Genomic DNA, 22,839 nt, shown 5'->3' with positions numbered 1-22,839 from the left:
CGCACCCGGGCTCACCGCCATCGTGTTGTTCTAGTAAAAAGGTGAACGATGAGAAATATGCATTTAATGTCCTAAATATAAGTGGAATATATCAAAGTATATCCCATATATGTGCCAATCTTACCGTTGCCAGCAGGTGGGGCTATCATTATAATGGAATATTGGCCTACAGATGTGTTCAGGCCAGGACTCTTATCAAACATTTGAAGTTTGGGGAAGATTGAACATTTTATGCTTGAGTTACAACAACTTCTCTTGCTGTGGCAAGACATCAAATTTTGTCATGGCGCCATGGAAACGCCCTTTAACAAAAACTCAAGATCTCCAAAAGTTAACATTGCACAGGCCTTTAGATTAGACTGACCACAAAATATATGTTAATCTTAAAAAAAATTATAGGAGTAGTTTGTCGCAGCGTAAAACATGTCACTTCCTGTTGCCAATAGGTGGCGCTATGACTTTAACTGAAAGTGGGCATGTAGATCTGTTAAGGGCAGAAGTCTTATCTAACATGTGAAGTTTGGGGCAGACTGGACATTGTATGTCTGAGTTACAGCAACTTCCTTTTTCATGGTGAAACATCGAAATTTGTCAGGCCACCATGGACACGCCCTTTAACGAAATCTAAAGATCTTCGCAATTTAACATCGCAAAGGGCTTAAGATTACACTGACCAGGTTTGGTGTTGATCTGAATAAATCTCTAGGAGTAGTTCGTTAAAGTACAACCCCTGAAAATGGCAAAAACAACGCCAATTTTGCAGAGAAAATTCTAAAAAACCGACTTCCTGTTGGGATTCGGATTTCGTACCAAGAGACTTTTTTGTAGGTATTGGTGTGTTACATGTGTATACCGATGTTTGTACATGTACGTGAAACATAGCTCGAGGCGCACTCTGTTGAAAATGTATAGGTGGCGCTATCGAGCCATTTTGCCACACCTGATGGCATTTTGGCCTTCACATGTGTTCAGGCCAGGACTCTTATCACACATGTGAAGTTTGGGGAAGATCGGACATTTTATGCCTGAGATATAACATCTTTTATTTCCATGGCGAGACATCGAACTTCGTGACAGCGCCATGGACATGCCTTTTAACGAAAACTCAAGATCTTCAAAACTTAACATCACACAGGCCTTTAGATTAGACTGACCACAAAAAATACATTGATGTCATAAAATTTCTAGGAGTAGTTCATCGCAGTGTAAAATATGTCACTTCCTGTTGCCAATAGGTGGCGTTATGACTATAACTGAATATGGGCATGTCAATCTGTTCAGGTCAGGAGACTCATCAAACATGTGAAGTTTGGGGCAGATTGGTCATTGTATGTCTGAGTTATAGCAACTTCCTGTTTCATGGCGAATCATCGAAATTCACCAGGCCGCCACGGACACGCCCATTAACGAAAACTCAAAAGCTTCGCAATTTAACATCGCAAAGGCCTTTAGATTAGGCATACCAAACTTGGTGTTGATCTGAATAAGTCTCTAGGAGGAGTTCGTTAAAATACAACGCATGGAAATGGCAAAAATGACACAAAATTTGCTCATAATATTAAAAATTACCGACTTCCTGTTGGGTTTAGAATTTTGCTCTAAGAGACTTTTTTGTAGGTACTGAAGAGTTACACATGTGTACCGATTTTCATACATGTACGTGAAACATAGCTCGAGGCGCACACCGTTGAACGTGTATAGGTGGCGCTGTCGAGCCATTTTGCCACACCCACTTCTGAAACCCATATCAGATGTAAATTTTCGCCAGTTCTGAGGTGTGTGCAAAGTTTCATGACTTTTTGAGTATGTTTAGGCCCTCAAAAATGCGATTCATTTTGGAGAAGTATAATAATAATAATAAATATAGCTGCAAGCAGCGATGGCGGGCTCAAGCCGTCAGTGCAACACCACCCCGGTGGCATCGGGAAAACTGTGCCCAGCGGGCATAAGCATTTACAGTAACCCTCTGGCAATCAAATTTTAAGGGATATGGCAGTTAAAGGGTTAATCCGGTTATGCCTGTTTTTGTTTTGTTTTTTACTTTATTTTTCTTTTCTCTGTGCCGGATTGCTGATGTCTTTTACCCGGGCATAGATGTCCATCCATCAATTACGAACATGCATCCGCAAATGTCAGAGCGGTCGCGAGCGCGGATGGGAGAATGGCGCATGTTTTATTTTTCTTGAGCTACTGGGATGGTGCCCCCTCTGGGAGTTGGTGCCCTACGAAGACTGCGTATTCTGCATATAGGGAGCGGCGGTACTATCTGGAAAATATATTCCTCAAACCATCATACAAGAGGAGGTGATGCTAGTACTTCAAGAATCTCTCAAAACCTATCTGTTCATAAAGCCTATATATAAAGTCTTAATATAGTATTCCACAATATGTTGTGCTATTCTAATATTATTGTGGTTTTTTTACTGACATTGTTATTTGCTGTTATTTTTTGTTTTAATATTGTTACTGTTGTTACTTGTTGTACGGTGACCTTGAGTGGTTTGAAAGGCGCCTTAAATAAAATGCATTATTATTATTATTATTATTATTAGCTGTACACTTGATAAAAAAATTAAATATAAACTTATGCAATTGTATATATATATATATATATATATATATATATATATATATATATATATATATATATATATATATATATATATACATTTTTTTTTATTTATTTTTTTAAATTTTTAGGAAGATCACAGCCTTTAATCTCCTCAAAATAAATGTGCATATAAACCATGAACAATTTAATTATAGCTGTATTTATAAAATGCTTACTAATGACTATTAATTTTGGGAGTAGGCTAGCAACAGTTGATGTTGAGGCCTAAGATATTTTTTAAGCTGTAATGATGAAAAAACAACAACACAAAATTGCTTTTTTTTCTGCTGGTGATTAAAGAGATGATTAAGTCTCCCTCCCTCTCTCTCTCTCTCTCTCTCTCTCTGACACCAAGCCCATCCCCTCTCCCACACATTCACACAAACTCAGCACACACACTTAACACACACACACTTAACACACAAACACACACACACATTACCCACTGTGACAGAGGGACAGAGTGACATCAGATGTATGGTAGTTTTTTTAATTTTCTATCATCCATATAGTGTTGTATAGTCATGAAACTATGCATATTTCCTCAGCATGACTTGTCTTCTATGTGTACATTTTGTTGAATTGTTTAGAACTTGCACTTAAAAAAATAAAAGACATTTACTGGTTCCTTTTTTACTGTTATTTCAAAAAATCACCATGACAAAACCATTCAAGCTATCCAAAATTAATTCGCACCTGTTCTGTAAGATAAATTCTTTAAACAGTGGTAAAAGAGGATGTGGTGCTGATCCTTCAAGAGTCACTCCAAACTTATCGGTCCATAAAGCCTATAAAGAATTATTCTTAATACACAGTATTTCACAATACTTCAGCATATTATTCTAATTAAGTGAGGGTAATTTTATAAGTAAAATACATATTATTTTTCTTTGAAAGATTTCTATAAATGATTTAAATCATACTTGTTTCTACAATAATTATTTAAAAGTAATCATATAGCGCCATCTGGTGGCCATTATTGGTACTAAGAATTGCAAGCTTGATTTATATGTTATGATAGTTTTAATTTTAAACTGGCTCTTGAAAATGATAAAGCTATGAAACTTGCTGTGCTTCTTTCAAATGATGACTTCTACGTATATAAAAAATTATGAAGAGTTGGAATGAAGAATGTTAAAGATATAGTAAAATAACTATTGTATTTTTTTATGTTACTTTAATAAATCGGTATGGCCACACCATTTAAGGTATCCTAAACCCATTCGCAATTTAACATCTTCAGTATATTGGCATCATGTTGAAAAAGTTTGGTGTGAACTACTTGTGTCTTCTTGGAGGAGTATGATTCATTTACAGGCTGATTCATTTTTTTATTTTTCATAGGAAGATAACTGACCCTTTACTCTCCTTTTTAATAAATGTGCTTATAAACCAAGATCAAGCTATTTATAGCTGTATTTATAAGCTGCTTATTAATGACTATTTAAGTTGGGACAAGACTTTATAAAGCATTAACTGACTATTTACTAATGAGTGCAGTTATTATAAAGTGTTACCAATGCATTTACTAATGTTAACAAATTAGACATTATTTTACAGTGTTATAAAATCCTTTAATGACTTATAAGCATTTGTTAAAGTTCTGCTTGCATTACAGCTTAGTCTTGATCTGTGAACTGAACAGTTTTACTGTTACATCGATGAGATTATGTAAATTAAGATAAATGTCATGTCACAGGATGGAATAGGTCAGTATCAAATGAGATTGAAATTATTATTTGCAGCACAAATAAGTATTTTTAGAATTTTGTTTTTAATTCCTGAAACTGTCAGAAAAGGATAAGGCCTAAGAGATTTCTTAAGCTGTAATGAAAACAGCAATGTTAGCAAAAGCAACAAAAAATAACAATTTAAAATACATTTTTTTCTGGTGATTAAAGAGATGATTAAGTCTCTCTCTCTCTCTCTCTCTCTCTCTCTCTCTCTTTCTCTCTCTCATTGTGTCTGCCACTCAGCTCATGCCCATCCCCCACTCACAGACACACACACACACACACACTCAGGCAGCACACATACATTCCTCAAAACAGAGGGACAGAGTGAGTTGAGATGTCTGACAGTTTTTTTATTTTCTTTTAGTCATACAGTGTTGTAAAGTCATGAAACTATGCATATGTCCTCAGAATGATTTGATCTCTGTATGATTTTTTTTTTTTAAGTGTTTGGAAGCTGCAATTTAAAAATACAAGACAATTAATGATTCCCTTTTTACTGTCATTTCAAAAAATCACCACGACAAAACCGTTCAAGCTAACCAAAATCCGTTCGCAATTTAAGTTCCTCAATGTTTTTTCAACATGTAGACAAAGTTTGGTGAGTATAGTGAACATTTCCTGTGAGGAGTATGCATTAAATCAGAGCTCAATTTAAATATTCAAATCAAAATAGCCGACTTCCTGTTGGTCGTAGCTGATGACTGTGAATTAGAAAGTTGTCCGTCTTGAAAAGAACAATTTATGTACCAAGTTTGGTGTCTGTAGCTAAAACTAACCCCCCCACTTTTGACAAAAGGTGGCGCTATAGAGTGCCTCCTTCACGCCCTTTTAAAAGCTTTTGCCATTGTCTAGCTATCACTAATACTGATATGTGTTTTGAGTTTCATGTAAATCTGAGCTTGTTGTCTGCCTCAAACTCACCATAACAGAACATTCAAGTTTGACACGTTGTCATGGTAACACTATATCAGATATCAATATCCCCACAACAGATTTACATCGGCCGTGTTTTGTCATTATTCTGATGAAGTTTTAAGTAAATAGAGTAAAAATAAGATGCTGAATTCAAAGCATTTGGAAAATGACACACTTCCTGCTGCCAGTTGGTGGCGCTATAATGTTGACTCTTAATAGTCACATATATACGATCAGTATCATACAACGAACAAACCAATGAAGTTTGATCAAATTCAGGAAATATATGTGGATGTTATTAGACATTTCCTGTTTCTCATTTCTCGCCATAATTTCAACGCCTCGCCACGGGCAAACCGTTCGAGATATCAAAAATCCCCTCGCAATTTTCCATTCCCAATGTCTTGAGATCATGTTGACCGAGTTTGGTGGCAATCAAGTAAAAGACCTATGACAAGTATATCAAATTCCAGAGCATGCTTTTTATAAACAGCCCTAAATAGCTGACTTCCTGTTGGGCGGAGCCTTTGACATAGAGTGCGAAAGTTGTTCGGCTCAATGAGATCTATAAGTGTACTGAGTTTCATATAAATACATGAAAGTGTGTGTGAGCTATGGTTCAAGATTTCTGACTGTGTTCCAGGGGGCGCTGTAGAGCCCCTGTGCCACGCCCGGGTCCCAGTCTCTGTGGCGTCCTGATGGCCGCAGATTCCAATGTGTGTGCCAATTTTCAAGAGTTTTTGAGCATGTTAAGGCCTCCAAAAACCCCCGGAAGGTTTAATAAAAAATAAAAAAAATAATAATAAGAAGAAGAATAATCCTTAGAAGAACAATAGGGCTCTTCGCCCCTTCGGGCTTGAGCCCTAATTAAAGCTGCAAGCAGCGATGAACGGGCCCTCGCACCCGGGCTCCCCGCCAGCGAGTGGCATTAGTAAAAAGGTGAACGGCGAGAAATATGCATTTAAAGTCATAAATATAATTGGAATATATCAAATTATATTCCATATATGTTCCAATCTTCCTGTTGCCAGCAGGTGGTGCTATCATTTTAATGGAATATTGGCCTTCAGATGTGTTTAGGGAAGGACTCTTATCGAATATGTGAAGTATGGGGAAGATCGAACATTTTATGCCTGAGTTACAACAACTTCTCTTGCTGTGGCGAGACATCAAATTGTGCCAAGGCGTTATGGACACGCCCTTTAACAAAAACTCAAGATCTCCATAATTTAACATTGCACAGGCCTTTAGATTAGACTGACCACAAAAAAATTACATTTCTGTCAAAAGATTTCTAGGAGTAGCTTGTGGCAGCATAAAACATGTCACTTCCTGTTGCCAGCAGGTGGCGCTATGACTATAACTGAATATGGGCATGTAGATCTGTTAAGGGCAGAAGTCTTATCTAACATGTGAAGTTTGGGGCAGATTGGACATTGTATGGGCCCTATTTTAACGATCTGAAACGCAATTGTCAAAGCGCGAAGCGCAAGTAACTTTGTGGGCGGGTCTCGGCGCTGTTGCTATTTTCCCGGCGGGATAAATGGCTCTTGCGCCCGGCGCAAATCTAAAGTGGGTTGGTCTGAAGTAGCTTCATTATTCATAGGTGTGGTTTGGGCGTAACGTGAAATAAACCAATCAGAGCGTCATCCAACATTCCCTTTAAAAGCAGGTGCGCAAGTTCCATTAAGGGTTGCTATTATTATGGAGTATTTACCAGGCGCACGCCAGGAGCGGTTCACAGCCGAGGAGACTGATGTTCTTGTAAGAGCAGTGAAAGACAGAGAAGTTGTGTTGTATGGGGATGGGAGAAACCCACCCAAAATAGCGTCGGTTATACAGGCGTGGGAGGAAATAGCCACAATTGTTTCATCGATTTTTTTTTCCTGGTTCCTGACGGACAAACCAATTTGTCAGATGTCCTTATATACATATATGTCCTCAAACATGTCTGATCCTTAATTACTACAATTAGCCTGAATAATTTGTAAGCTAGATTTATGCCTATTTTTTCACATCTTCGTGGCACACCACAATGATTTCCGTCATCTCATGTGTTAATATTTTTTAGTGTAACAGTTTATGATTTGCAAAAATAACTGTTGCATCTGTGTAGATTACATGAGCAAAGTGTATGCGCGTTGTGCACGCTTTACATTATGGTCAAGCATGCGCCCTTAAAATAGCATAATGAACAACGCGCAACGCGCCACTGACTTTAGACTAGGTTTTTTCTGGTCAGTGGTGCAATTGTTTAATGGAACAGCAAAATAGCACCAGGGATTGTTTGCTCCGGAACACGCCTCCTTTTTTGCGCTGAACCGCCCAGGGAGCGCAAGTTCATTCACTAGTTTAGCAACGTGCTTCTGTGGAGGGAAAAGCGCGCTTTGCGCGGGTGCAAAATAGGAATGACACATGCGTCGGTGTACAAAGTCAATTGCGCTGGGTGCAAGATAGGGCCCTATGTCTGAGTTACAGCAACTTCCTTTTTCATGGTGAAACATCGTAATTTGTCAGGCCGCCATGGACACGCCCTTTATCGAAACCTCAAGATCTTCGCAATTTAACATTGCAAAGGTCTTTAGATTTAACTGACCAAGTTTGGTGTTGATCGGAATAAATTTCTAGGAGGAGTTCGTTAAAGTACAACCCCTGAAAATGGCAAAAAAAACAGCCAATTTTGCAGAGAAAATTCTAAATAACCGACTTCCTGTTGGGATTCGGATTTCGTACCAAGAGACTTTTTTGTAGGTATTGGTGTGTTACATGTGTGCACTGATTTTTGTAAATGCACGTGAAACATAGCTCGAGGTGCACTCCGTTGAAAATGTATAGGTGGCGCTATGGAGCCATTTTGCCACACCCAATGGAATATTGGCCTTCAGTTGTGTTCAGGCCAGGACTCTTTTCAAACATGTGAAGTTTGGGGAAGATCAGACATTTTATGCCTGAGTTACAAATTTTATTCTCATGGCGAGACATCAAACTTTGTCACGTCGCCAAGGACACACCCTTTATCGAAAACTCAAGATAATCACAATTCACTATCGCAAAGGCCTTTAGATTAAACTGACCATAACACAATTTAGATTTTATTAGATTTCTAGGAGTAGTTCATTGCAGCGTAAGGCATTCACTTCCTGTTGCCAGCAGGTGGCGCTATGACTATAACTAAATTTGGGAATGTTGATCTGTTCAGGTCAGGAGTCTTATCAAACATGTGAAGTTTGGTGCAGATTGGACATTTTATGTCTAAGTTATAGCAACTTCATTTTTCATGGCGAAACATCGAAATTCGCCAAGCCGCCACAGACACGCCCTCAAACGAAAACTCTAGATCTTCGCAATTTAACATCGCAAAGGCCTTTAGATTACACTGACAAACTTTGGTGTTGATCTGAATAAATCTCTAGGAGGAGTTCGTTAAAGTACAACCTCCGGAAATGGCAAAAATGACAAAATTTTGGATGAGAAAAAAAATAATAACTGACTTCCTGTTGGAATTTGGATTTCGTACCAAGAGACTTTTTTGTAGATATTGGTGTGTTACATGTGTGTACCGATTTTCATACAAGTACGTGGAACGTAGCTCAAGATGCACTTCGTTGAAAATTTATAGGTGGCGCTGTCGAGCCATTTTGCCACACCCACCTTAGCAAACCATTGCATACCTAATATTTTTCCAGCTCTGACGTGTGTGCCAAGTTTCATGACTTTTCGAGAAAGTTTCAGAAAAATAATAATAATAATAATAATAATAATAAACAACACAGAAACAAGAGGGTCCTCACACCATCGGTGCTCGGGCCCTAATAATAATAATAAACGGAGCAATTCCAAGAGGGTCCTCACACCATCGGTGCTCGGGCCCTAATAAACGGAGCAATTCCAAGAGGGTCCTCACACCATCGGTGCTCGGGCCCTAATAATAATAATAATAATAAACGGAGCAATTCCAAGAGGGTCCTCACACCATCGGTGCTCGGGCCCTAAAAAAATGAATGTTAGCGAATTAGGTTTCACATTATAATACACCTAATTTAGAAACAAAGTTTGAAGACAGACTCTAAAACAGATTGTTACAGCTTTAAATTCCTATTGATTGAGTCATGTTCATAGCTGTAAAGTATAGCTGATTTTTGCACACATTGCATAGCAGTTAATATATCCAGCAGGTTATGGCATAGGTTGACAACCATAAACAACTAAACTCTGCTTTAATAAGTCTCATCTTGACTTGTTTGTGGCATTTCCCCTCTGCTAATGTCCTTGCTGCTTTCATATCCAGATTTAAAGATTACGACAGCTGTTGATTACACAAGTTTTCAATCTGGACAAGAATGCGGGCTAGACACAAGCTTTATTGGAGGTGAAGTTTATTAGTGAATAATGGTTACATTTAGTCCATAATACAGAGCTCACAGCCTCATAGACCCTGGAAGTAATTGTGTTTGGGATGAAGGATCCATGTGCATACATACCTGTGAGTGCTGTGTGCTCTAGGGATGAATTACAGTCTAATTCAATTGTCTGCATGAGAAACACTTCACACGAACAACGGATGCTTAATCTGACCTGCAGAGTCACCCGATTCACAAAAAAGCAGTTTTTGGTTTCTTACAGAAGAATTCTTAACCAAGAGCATTTGTGCAAATTCAAAATCGTAAGGGAGATTTATTATATTAATGCATTATATTATGTCTGGCAATAGATTTCTGTTATCTTGCATATTTGCGTGGTCCTGTCTGAAACATGATGTATCTGTTTTTATCAGCCTATAAAAAATCCACCAACAGGGAAGAAGTATGTTAGATGTCCTTGCAACTGCCTGCTAATCTGTAAAGACACGTCTAGGAGGATAGGATGCCCTCGGCCCAACTGGTAAGTGTTAAAGACACACTTCAGATAGCTAGTATGTGTTATGGGATCTGCAACAGTATATTACTGCGGATGTGCATTACCATAAACGCTCAAACAAGTAGTGCTGCTTTGAGTTTGCACTTAGTACTATGTTGAAACGTTTAATATGCTTTTACAAAGCAGTCTGAGCGATTTATACTGTAGAATTATTATTAGTGAAAGAACAGCTGTGAGAATTGTGACAAATCACTGTAAAAAACAACAAAAAAACACTTCGTAAAGCGTGACATATAAAATAATAGTCAGAGGAATTAAATATTTGAAGTGAAAAAGCTGATTGAACCTTTAAAGTCTGCATGTATCAAATTTAATACATCAGGCTTTTTTGGCTCATAGAGTATGATACAGTGTAAATGGTGTCAGTAAGGTTTGTCTTTAAAGAAATGAATATTTTAGCAAAGATTCTCATGCTTGAGGAAGAAAAAACATTCAGTTTATACTAAAAAGCCTTAAAACTTTTAATCAGATGACGGAAGGCACTGTGTACAACTGTTTTTTTCTGCAAAGTTTTGATCATATTGATAATCATTTAAGGATAAGGGTTAGGGTTCTCAAATAAGATACAGACTTCATAGGGTTAACAAACACATGCAGACAGTGAAAAACTGAGATTGTTTTGATGGGTCTCCAGCAGACGGATCATCAACCTGAGTCCTGTGATGGTGATCCCAGAGGAGCAGCCCGCCCAGCCAGCTCTGCCCGTCCAGCCCGAGGGCATGCGTGTGGTCTGCGGCCACTGCGGCAACACATTCCTTGTACGGTCTCACATCTTTATATTAATATTTCCTCTTTGACCTACAGTAATGTTTCTTCCAGTGTCAGTATGTGCAAAGCAGAGGAGATCTTTTAATGCATTTGCAATAGCTTTCAGAAGTTTGAGACTTTTGAAAACAGCAAAATTATTTGTAAAATCACAAATGACTTTACTGTCATTTTCAGTTTAATGCATTCTTGCGGAATAACAGCATTCATTTTCTTCTTTCAAGAAAATCGTACTGCCTTAACTTTTGCAGGGTAGTGTACATGTGATGTACAGGTTTTCTAGTGCACGTGTTCTTAGTGTCCTGTGATGCCCCTGCTGTGTAGGGCAGCGATGATGATGATGATGATGATGATGATGATGATGATGATGATGATGAGTGCTCCCAGTCTTCCTCAGGCCTGGCTATTCGCGGCCCCGCTGATCTTTTCAAGGTCCTAATGCGCTGCCCCCTTCTCAGTTGGTGGAACTGACCGAATGATTCTCATGATTCCAGGGCTCCAGACTGTGATTAAAATGTTTGCAAATGTGACTGAGAAATAAGCAAACATTTTAATGTATTACATATATATATATATATATATATATATATATATATATATATATATATATATATATATATATATATATATATATATATATATATATATATATTGATTCATTTATTTTGACAATAATTTAAAATATAGAAAAATGTATCCAAATTTCTTCAATAATCCATAGCAAGACATGATGTCCATGAGCAAATGAACCAGTTCTTATGAAATTTAAAATGAATTTTCCTTTCATCCACTGACTGTCAAGAACTAAAGACGCTATAAAATCATCTGTACTAAGCAATTCTGTAATTTGTCAATTTAAAAAAGCCATTTTGCTCCTAGATGTTTCATTTTAGTTGTATTTGTCTGGAGCCCTGTGACTCAAATGATCATAACTCTTTGTGGCCTACGTAGGGAAGATGCAGCAACAGAAGAAAAAAAATGGTTTCCATGTTTTTTGTGAGATCATCTGTTATAATCTTAAAAGAAAATGTTGTAATGCTTTTTACCACTGTACAGAGTTAAATCCACTAATTATCCTAATATATTCCCTTGTACATGTCAATGTACTCACTGAAATCATCACCAAAAGATTTTCTAGATATTTGAATCATTTCTCAGCAGCCATTTAAACTAATATTGGAATGTTTTGCACTGCTGGAATCAAGTTTGATGTAGGTTTTCAAATGATTTGTGCTTCTTTGCCATGCTGTATGTTTGCTTACTGTAGAAATAACCTCCTGCTTAACTCTCCTTGTTTTTGCAGTGGATGGAGCTACGGTTCAATACACTGGCCAAGTGCCCGCATTGCAAAAAAATGTGAGTTGCCGTCATTTGTCATAATATCTGTTTGTCAAAAATGTGATGTCTGTGGCAATACTCCACCAGTGATGTGCTGTTCTCAGTAGGAATGTCATAAATCTCAAAGTGTGATGTGCCTTACTAACCGGAGGTCAGGCTTGAGTTTGTACTGACCAGTGTGGAGAAGTGAAAGTAAATAAACCCTGGTGAGTTCCAGATAGAGAGGGTGGCAATGTGATGCCAGTCTGCCGAGCGTATCCTGCTGACATACTGAAACATGAGTCTTGCACGCTAGTGACGCTGCGAGGGAGACTTATGACAACAGATGTTGCAGCACACATGAATGGAGCTGAGAGTCTCCCAAAGCCAGTCACAGATTTCTACTTGAACGCAGAGGATTTGAAGAGGCAGAGAAGGAGAGAAATTTAGCACCTTAAGCTATCGTTGTGATTCCAGAAGAATGTTTACAAATCCCATCACATGAGAGGCATGTGAAGAGGCATAATGAGACTTAATGACCCTCAAACAGGAAAAAGAGCAGACCATGTGACTCAGTGATGAAGTTCTTTTTTGACTAGAAGAATTTGTAGGGCTGCCGGCCGAGAGCTCGCTGCTGGACCAAGTGAGATCGATCTTACATCTGAAAGGCCTTTTACACTGTACTTTGGACCATGTACTACTCAAATACTAATTTTTTAAGCCCATTTTATTAGCTTTTCTCCTATTATATTTAGCTTAAGTCCTTACAAAGTCTTCAAAACATTTATTTTCCAAAGACAAAAACATTCAAACAAAGGAAGAAGATGATTTATTAGAAAGAATATAATTAATCAGTATATTTTCTTTAGACATAAGCCAAAATAGCACTTGATGTAGGTCAGAATAATATTCTATTGGATTTTTACAACTTAGTTTCACCATAAACGGAAGCTAAATTCGCTTATGAAAGTAGAATTTTCACTAAGCATTTCTTAGTATTTAAATTAGTTTATTTGCTTTGAATAAAATGGTGTATTTTTAAATGATGCATCTTTTTTTTTTGGTATGTACTAAAAAAATTAAGAAAACCGACAACATTATCTGCAGTCAGTAAAGCAATATTCAGTATGTGATCTGCACAAAAATATTCTGATGAAAAAATGCTATTTAAACAAAATTGTTCAACAAAATTTGTTTGTTATTTGCTTTTAGAGAACTGAACAAAACAGGTTTAAACCATAATTTTAGTTAGACCAATATAAAAGTGCACTTTAAATAAATGGCACGGACATTTAACCTTTTTCAGTGTACTGTAGCTTACTTTCAGCCTAGTTTGGATATTTGTAACTCTGTGTAGTAGCCATGAAACTCTTCTTTTCATATGTAGGGTTGCAAGCCAAGCACTGACTAATTCCTGCTATAAAACCATTGTATGTCTGCATTGAGGGGCTGAAACAGCCCACTAAAATAGCCACATTAGGTATGTGGTCAGTTTAAAACGTTGTGGTCAGTTTAAAGCAGCACTAGTTCTAAGCATGTGTGCTGTGTTTGTCTTCAGATCCTCTGTAGGCAGTGCTCTACCCAGAAGGCGCTGCTGTGCCTACATTACAGTAGGAATGATCTGCATTTTCATCGGTGTCGGTTTAACAGTGAGTATTATTTAGTTCATAGTCAAAGTCATAACAATTTTTGCTAAAATTTTGGGTTCAGTAATTTTTTTTTTTTTTTTTTAAGAAATGTATACCTTTATCCAGCAAAAAAATTGAAATAAATAAATTGCATCATGGCTTTCACATAAATATTAAGGAGCACAGTAGTTTTTAACATCGATAATAATAAGAAATGTTTCTTGAGCAGCAAATCAGCATATCAGAATGGTATGTGAAGGATCATGTAACACTGAAGACTGGAGGAATAATGCTGAAAATTCAGCTTTGCATCACAGGAATAAATTACATTTTAAAATTGTAATAGTATTTTATATGACTTTATTTTTTTTTTACTTACTGTATTTTGGTCAAATAAATGCAGCCTTAGTGAGCATAAGAGACTTCTTTCAAAAACATAAAAAATCTCTTACTAACCCCAAACTTGAACATGTATGTATATTTAAGTATGCAAATGTGTGTATATTTAGATATATGTGTATATTTATTGATGTTACATTTTTGTGACAATGGGAACTATTTTGGAAATGTATTTATTTATTTTGTAGTATAACAGTATAAATGCAAAACATTTTAACCAATGTATACAATTTCTTTTTTCTATATGACAACATTTTTTCAATACTTTTTTGTATCATATTTCGATATCTAAAGGGTAAATCATATTTTCCATTTAACTTCAGCTCAGCCATCCATAATTTAATGTAACAAAAGTTGAATATGAAAATGAAAACATAAAAAAATAGATAAACATAATTTACTGTATTATATTATTTGTTTTACCAAGTCAAAGACTCTAAATGATTTATTCATGTTAGTTGTCCCTGTCATGTGATGACCCATCATGATTTTGGTCCTAAACGTGTTTTTCAAAGGAGTGTCACTATATGCCCCCCCCCCCCCCAAAAAAAAAAACCCCTTTGGCATAGTTATTTCATTAAACACCTGGATACACTAGGAAATTTTGTATTTTTTCACCGAAATTAATTCACAGTTTTCTTTAAAGGGTTAATTCACCGAAAAATGAAAATTCTGTCATTAGTAACTCACCCTCATGCTGTTCCAAACCCGTAAGACCTCCGTTTATCTTCGGAACACAGTTTAAGATATTTTAGATTTAGTCCGAGAGCTCTCAGGCCCTCCATTTAAACTGTGTGTACGGTATACTGTCCATATCCAGAAAGGTAAGAAAAACATCATCAAAGTAGTCCATGTGACATCAGAGGGTCAGTTAGAATTTTTTGAAGCATCGAAAATACATTTTGGTCCAAAAATAGCAAAATCTAAGACTTTATTCAGCATTGTCTTCTCTTCCGTGTCTGTGTGAGGAGAGTTCAAAACACTGCAGTTTAGAGATATCCGGTTCGCGAATGAATCATTCGATGTAACCGGATCTTTTTGAACCAGTTCACCAAATCGAACTCAATCATTTTAAACGGTTCGCGTCTCCAATAATCATTAATCCACAAATTACTTAAGCTGTTAACTTTTTTAATGTGGCTGACACTCACTCAAACAAACCAATATCCCGGAGTAATTAATGTACTCAAACAGTACACTGACTGAACTGCTGTGAAGAGAGAGCTGAAGATGAACACCGAGCTGAGCCAGATAACGAATGAATGATTGACTCGTTCACGAGTCAAGAACCGTTTACTGCGCATTTGTGATTCAGTGTGAAGCAGACCGACACACAGAGCATCTGAACTGAACTGATTCTTTTGGTGATTGATTCTGAACTGATTCTGTGCTAGTGTAATGAGCGCGAGTAAACTGAAGGCTTAAATTAAGGGCAATCATTTCAAATGATGTCATTACGTCGAGCGCAAAAGAACCGGTGAAATGTTTTCTTCAACCGGTTTATTGAATTGAACTGTCCGGAAGAACCGGTTCGCGGAAAAGAACTGAACTTCCCATCACTACTGGTGACCTGGAAACCGATGCAACCGGTTCTTGACTCGAGAAGGAGTCGGTCTGTTGTTCGTTATCTGGCTCAGCTCGGTGTTCATCTTCAGTTCTCTCTTCACAGCAGTTCAGTCTGTGTACTGTTTGAGTAAATTAATTACTCCGGGATATTGGTTTGTTTGAACTCAGAGGGAGTGTCAGCCACATTAAAAAAGTTAACAGCTTAAGTCATTTGTGGATTAATTCGTATTGGAGATGTGAACTGTTTTAAACGATTCAGTTCGATTTGGTGAACTGGTTGAAAAAGATCCGGTTACATCGAATGATTCGTTCGCGAACCGGATATCAGAGACTGCAGTGTTTTGAACTCTCTCACACAACAGACACAGAAGAGAAGACAATGCTGAAAAAAGTCATAGTTTTTTCTATTTTTGGACCAAAATGTATTTTCGATGCTTCAAAAAATTCTATCTGACCCTCTGATGTCACATGGACTACTCTGATGATGTTTTTCTTATCTTTCTGGACATGGACAGTATACCGTACACACACTTTCAATGGAGGGACTGAGAGCTCTCGGACTAAATCTAAAATATATTAAACTGTGTCCCGAAGATGAACAGAGGTCTCACGGGTTTGGAACGACATGAAGGTGACATTAATGACATCCTTTTCATTTTTGGGTGAACTAACCCTTTAATAACAGTTTTATTTCCGTCATGCTTATAATTCGTGTCACATTAGGGTCAGATGAGCATTCTCACAATTTGATTTGAAACATATATTATATTGCAGTTCCTAAAATAAGTTACCTTCCAACTAACAAGAAACACTTAAATTAGCACTTTGCAGTTGTTAAGTTTGGACTTTGGATATAAACTATTAAACTAAGTTTGTGAGCTCATCTCACATCCCCGGTGTTTTTCCTCTTAGGTGGGCACTCAGGACTTCGCCAGGCGTTACCATGCTACTTACGTGTCCTGGGCCTTCGCGTATCTCCTGGGCCTCATCTGTTTGGTACGGGCCTGCTACTGGGGAGTGATTAAAGTCAGCTATCCAGAAAACACCTTTGCGTAGACAAAGCCTCCGTCCTTCAAGTCCTTAGTGTTTGATTTCTCTTAATTTGAACAGGTTAACTGTTACAAGAACATAAGAATCCAGGGGGTTTAGATACTAGATACTATGTTTCAGATTGAGTTATTGATTAGCTCTGATGTAACTGATTTGAACCCACGTTATGATGCCTTGAGCTATTAAGGTGAAATCGGTGATTCAAAAAAATAATACAAATAATCCGTTCATGGTACACCTCTTGGATTTGTCATGGTGGGTGGATTACAAACATATTTTATGTACTGCATTTTGTTAACAACTTGACCAAAAGAGATGAACAATTTGTCCATTGCACTACGATTTTATGCAATTCTTCTGTTGTGTTGCTGCTAGTCACTACAGCTGTTAGGAGCTGAGAGATGTCATGTGTTCAGAGAGCCTGCCAGCACCCATGATGGCACTATCTGTCACGTTCAGATATATTTAACTGTTCTTTAAATGCCGTGCCAACATTTTTCTTGTTTAGTATCCGTCTCCCTCGGATGAAATTTAGCAGTATTTTCAAACCCTTTTGGCTGCTCAAACTCACTGTCAGCAATAATCATGCTTTTGTGTGGCTTTAAAAGAAAAACTGCATGTTCACAGACACCGGACCTGTAAAACAAACTTCTGGGTTCAATACAAGTTAAGCTGATTAGACAGCACTTGTGGCATGATATTGACTGAATAACACAAAAATTATTTTGACCAGTGCTTTCTTCCACCTTCAATGGCATGACTGAGGTGAGACCCTTGAGCAAGACACAGAACGTGTGTGTGTGTGTGTGTGTGTGTGTTCATTTACTACTCACTGTTGTGTGTGTGCACGTGGATGGGTTAAATGCAGAGCACAAATTCCGAGTTTGAAGCTCCATACATTGCTATATGTCAGTTCACTCACTAATTTGCCTAAACAACTAAAACAGCTTGGCAGATGTATAGAAGAATTATTGTAAATGCATTTTTACAATTATAAGCTTCACGTTTATATTTTTAAATAATCTGAAAATTGGCCCCAGTCACTTCCATTCTAAGAGCCTTACTGTAACCTTAGTTTTTGGTTTAAAGAATAAAATATAAGTATAAAATATTTATTTTGTGGCCACAAATGCTGTGTAATTGATCTTAACTTAAACTGAATCTGAAATATTTCTTCAGTTTTACTCACTGATCAGTAATATTGACACGTGGTGAATGGGAAACGCATGATTTTATTTGGATTCTTTTGTACTCAGAAATTGTGTTTTGTTAGTCTGTCACTGACGGGGCACTGTGTGTAGAATGTAAACGCCCCACTGCTACCCGCCTAAATCCACAACCTGCCACAACCTTGCTAGTATTGCTGTAGCTTACATTTACAGTAGTTCTGTATTTTGTCAAGACAAATGGAGATTACTATACTATCTAAACTTGTTCTGAATGTGACAAGTCAGTGGAGTCCTTGTACATAGGAAACTGAGCACACAAAGTCTGTAGTTCAAGTTGGAATATGGCTTGGGTCTTTTTAAAACAATAATTTCTCAATAAAATGCTAAAATATTCTTTGCCCTTTGACGGTGTGATGCTTTGTGCCAGCTTGATTTAAACTGTCTATTTTTATTGCAAATATGTTATTTTGCATTTCACAGAAGCCTCTTTAATTTGGCACAATGTGTCATTTGGACAAATAAGGCGCGCTTTGCTTTGTAACAAGTTGCATCATTAGTATGTTTGATGAGAATATTCTTGTCTCTACTGTCACACAGGCTTGTTAATGAAAGATTCAGGAATGCTCTGTGTGTCTGTTTAATGAAGGCACATGACAAAACTTAGTGAGAAGCCAACAGCACACCGTCTCTCAAAGGTCAGACTGTCATTAGAGTGAACGTCACCTGTGGCCACAGACAACAGCGGCCCGCAAGTGGCTTGATATTCACACAACAGGAAGAACAGGAAGCTTGTAAGATGATTTTGGCTTTGTGTCATTATTTTCAGGACAGTGTCCTTCATATTCTGGTTAATATACTGTCTCATTACTTACCTTTCATTCTTATTAATGCAAAACAGTAATGAAAGTCATTCTGTACTTTAGAATTTAAATGTTTTGTTTCCTATAGTGACGAGAATTAGAGAGGGGGCAGGAATTTAATTAACTGGCATAATGTGTCAATGCAATTAATCATAATGGACCTCATTTTAATTATATATAGGTGCATCTCAATAATTTAGAATGTCATGGAAAAGTTCATTTATTTCAGTAATTCAACTCAAATTGTTAAACCTGAGTATTAAATAAATTCAGTGCACACAGACTGAAGTAGTTTAAGTCTTTGGTTCTTTTAATTGTGATGAATTTGGAACACATTTAACAAAAACCCACCAATTCATCTCATCAAATATGATCTCATAGAATATGGTTACTATGAGTGGAATTACTGAAACAAATGAACTTTTCCACGATATTCTAATTTACTGAGATGCACCTGTAATTATAAAATTTAATGAAATTATAATATAATAGTTAATAGTAATATAATAGTTAAATTATCAATAACTATTATTTTTATTTTAGGTTTGGGAAGTGGTATTTTAGTATCATTGATGTATGTTTTTTTAATATTTTGAATTAGATAAAAGTTTAATTTTATATATAGTTCTGTTTTCATTTTAAAGGTGTAGTGATTTTGTTGTGTGCTTGAGGTTTAATTTATTTTGTTTTCTTAATATGTTTTTTATTTTATTATAATTTTTTTTTTTTACATTTTTAGTTTTACTCTGAGGTGCTTAACCAAAACTAAATGAGTTGTGTGACCTTGGTAAATAAAAAAAATTATTAGTAAAATAAAAAATAATGTTATTTCAAGTAATGAAATTGTTTCATTATGATTTGGGTTTAAAGATGTAAGAGAGAGGCCTTCAAAATAAAAGTACAAAAGGTCCAAAGTTTTCAGTTAAGCATTTCAGCTTACATAATTGCACTGATTAAATATTTGAAACATTTTGAATAGAATTCTTCTGATTACTGGACCACACTGTATATTTACAGAAAACTAGCTAAGCTTTGATTAATTGATGCTTTGTCAATATGAGCAGTTTCTGGAGCTTGAGATCATGAAATCCACTGGATGGCAGTGTTGATTCTTGAGCGATGGCCGCAGCACTCAGTGAGTCACCTGGCTCTGGGAAATAGTCTGGCACAATCAGTGCACCAAGAAGATACATACACTCTTAGAAAAAAAAGTACAAAAGCTGTCACTGGAGTGGTACCTTTTAGGTACTAATATGTAGCGACTTTAAGGTACCAATATGGACTCTTTAGGTACAAAGGTGTGCCTTTTGAAAAGGTACTGCCCCAGTGACAGCTTTTGTACCTTTTTTTCTGAGAGTGTATGCTGTTGCCATCTCCAAACTCCATATGTAGAAAATCCCAGGAGTGATTCAATGAAATAGAAGCCAGTACATCTGCTTAGAAACTTTATTAACCACTTGATACCACCTCCAAAACATAAGATGATAATTGTAGTTGGGTCACATTAAATCATGTTTAATCAGAGCTGACAAACTAATTCAAATACAACAACAGAAGTCTATCTTTTCAAATAAATGGTCATGTCAGGAACTCTTGATATGTTCAGGAATGATCACAAGAGGAGTCACAGACCTGTGCCACAGACAGATCGACAGCACTCAACACTGTACTGTCACGCCACAGATCAACACTTATCTTATGCAGCTCTGATGGGATTGGAGTGCTATCATCAGAAGAAAGATCTCATTGCTTTATTTGACATCCTCTACAGTTTACACTACTCATATATAGCCAAGAATGTAACAACATGGAAAGCAAGTGTTAGACACTATGACTGATGACAGGGATGTTCAGGATGATCAGTTCAGGCTTGAGTGGTCCTCATAACGTCTGCTGTCATCTAACAGGAGTCCACGGATACTAGTTATTGTTGAGGATCCACCATGATGCTGTGGAAATAAATTGATATTTTTAATATAATAAATTAAATAATATAAAATCAATATATATCATATTTTATTTTTTAGAGAGGCTCTGTACTGTGGTTCACCTGGAACCAGCATAGTTGTCATAATCTCTGGCGTCTCTAAGAAATCCACATTGCCTCTCTGGAAGGTTTTGCTGGAATTAGTCTGCAGATGACTATAAATAGAAAACAAACAGGCTTTTATCCAGCTATTGCAATTCCTTGATTGCAATAAGGAATGTGGGAGTGACTTACTTCTTCCACACGCTGCTTTGCTCCCAGAACTCATACAGTATGAAGCGGGATTCATTGGCAAGCCGCTGAACTGCAACACTGCCGAGAGAACAGAGTCAGCGTAGGATTACTATCAAACGCGTTTGCTTGAACAGTTACTTTAGAGTTTCAAATACCTCTTATGGATGTATTTAGACACTGGGTGAAAAATTTAAGGAATGTTTAAAGTTATTTATATTTTACTTTCATCGAGCCCCATATTGTTAGAAACCATCTTTTTCTGTGGAACTGGATAATTGAATGTGTATATGAATGTGAATGATATTTGAAAGCTCATAGATTTGCAGCACATAATGATTAAATAAAAATGTATTAAAGTGAAAATTTATATTAAATGCTGAACTACACTCGAGGCACGGTGAGTAGGACTTCAAATTACATCTTTGTATGTAATTTCATAAATCAATGATGTCTTTAAAATATGGTAAAAGTTGTGGGGAACAACATGAGGGTGTAAACTATCCCTTTAAAGCACATGATTTAAAATGTACTTTTAAACTTAATTTGACATTATTGATTCTGATTATTGATCATTTTTGGGAAAACCATTCCTTTCATTCACAAATAATGAGAAAACTGGTTAGCCATCAAGTCCTTCAGACAATGTTCTTGACATGAAAGGTTGTCAGTGAGTCATTTGAGCTGAAGAGCTTGAAGCAAATCAACGTTTAATAATACAAAACCGAACTCTTCATCTCGCGCCATCCCCACTGTGAATTAGCCAATTAGTAAAAGCCAAATTAAACCAAACAAACTGTCCACCTTTATTAGACAACGTTGCATTGAAAAAACAACTGCTACATAATGTGATCACTGACATTTTTTGATGTCGGCGTTAAAAGTCAAACCTGGATTGAGGGCTTGTGAACACATGGACACATGCTCAATGAACAATGCAATTCATTCACGGACCACTGTAAGCTTGCTGACGTTACACAAGCTCTGCCACGTGAGCAACTGGATGTCTCATCTTAAATATTTCTAGGTTTAATTGGATCCTAACAGTTATAATTTCAGGTATTTCTTCGACACCACGCATGCAGGAAACAACAGCCTCCAACTGTGAAATGAAACCATCAAATCCAATTCATGGAATCCAAACACATGGATTTGAATACTGATCGCTTGAAGAACTGGCCTAGACTGACCCCTCACAAACTGTATGCACATGCATCAGACGTTCACCCAGATGCCGTGGCGGTGTGAACTCACTGGAGGCAGCCGGTCTGGGTGCTGGCGCTGCCGATGTACTGCCTGAGAGCCAGACGAAACTCCTCCACTTCCTCCTCCAGCACTGAGAGCTGCCTCTGAACGATCAGGATGTGCTGGGAGGGAGATCACAGCAGTCAGAAAACATGATTCATAGTATTTGAACCATGAGTTATTTAAAGTGTGCAAAACTGTTCTTGGATCGGTTTTCTCTTGCAGTACGTGAGAGGATTGCACTATAAAAAACTTTGATAAAATATTAGTAAGATCTGTAAAAAAAAAAAATTGTCTTTTATGCCCACCAAGGCTGCATTTATGTGATCAAAAACAGTAAAATTGTAAAATATTATTATAATTTAAAATGACTGTTTTCTATTTGAATATATTGTAAAATGTAATTTCCAGCATCATTACAGTTTTCAGTGTCACATGATGCT

At 36.9% G+C, this 22,839-nt stretch overlaps 2 protein-coding genes across 3 annotated transcripts in view; one reads left to right on the top strand and one right to left on the bottom strand.

The window, feature by feature from the left end:
* The first annotated feature begins 10,016 nt into the window (after nt 1-10,016).
* Nucleotides 10,017-18,474, top strand: LOC113091867 (type 2 phosphatidylinositol 4,5-bisphosphate 4-phosphatase-like). Of its 2 annotated transcripts, XM_026257533.1 has the most exons (5): nt 10,017-10,143; nt 10,814-10,937; nt 12,248-12,300; nt 13,820-13,910; nt 16,767-18,474. In XM_026257533.1, the coding sequence occupies exons 2-5, from the start codon at nt 10,842-10,844 to the stop codon at nt 16,908-16,910; spliced, it is 384 nt and encodes a 127-aa protein (XP_026113318.1). In that variant the 5' UTR covers nt 10,017-10,143; nt 10,814-10,841; the 3' UTR covers nt 16,911-18,474. The 2 variants fall into 2 exon arrangements, with proteins under 2 accessions (XP_026113318.1, XP_026113319.1); XM_026257534.1 differs by lacking the exons at nt 12,248-12,300; nt 13,820-13,910; nt 16,767-18,474 and adding an exon at nt 11,269-11,475.
* Nucleotides 18,475-20,367: 1,893 nt separating this feature from the next.
* Nucleotides 20,368-22,839, bottom strand: part of LOC113091872 (N-terminal EF-hand calcium-binding protein 1-like) — a 34,298-nt gene continuing 31,826 nt past the window's right edge. The window contains exons 10-13 of the mRNA XM_026257542.1: nt 22,406-22,518; nt 21,155-21,232; nt 20,984-21,075; nt 20,368-20,882 (exon numbers count right to left, since the gene is read on the bottom strand). Of these exons, the coding sequence (XP_026113327.1) occupies nt 20,854-20,882; nt 20,984-21,075; nt 21,155-21,232; nt 22,406-22,518 (312 nt within the window). The 3' untranslated portion in view covers nt 20,368-20,853. The remainder of the gene's footprint in view (nt 20,883-20,983; nt 21,076-21,154; nt 21,233-22,405; nt 22,519-22,839) is intronic.

This window comes from Carassius auratus, unplaced genomic scaffold, assembly GCF_003368295.1.
Source record: "Carassius auratus strain Wakin unplaced genomic scaffold, ASM336829v1 scaf_tig00214327, whole genome shotgun sequence".
NCBI classification, from domain to species: Eukaryota; Metazoa; Chordata; class Actinopteri; order Cypriniformes; family Cyprinidae; genus Carassius; species Carassius auratus.
The sequence above is the reverse complement of the archived record's forward strand: the minus strand, read 5'-3'. Positions and strand labels throughout refer to the sequence as shown.

Bases quoted from the DNA above. Each gene is read 5' to 3' on its own strand.
- LOC113091867 (XM_026257533.1), top strand. From the start codon at position 10,842: ATGGTGATCCCAGAGGAGCAGCCCGCCCAGCCAGCTCTGCCCGTCCAG. The intron at 10,938-12,247 runs GTACGGTCTCAC...TTGTTTTTGCAG, and splicing joins ACTGCGGCAACACATTCCTT to TGGATGGAGCTACGGTTCAA. The intron at 13,911-16,766 runs GTGAGTATTATT...TTTTCCTCTTAG, and splicing joins TCATCGGTGTCGGTTTAACA to GTGGGCACTCAGGACTTCGC.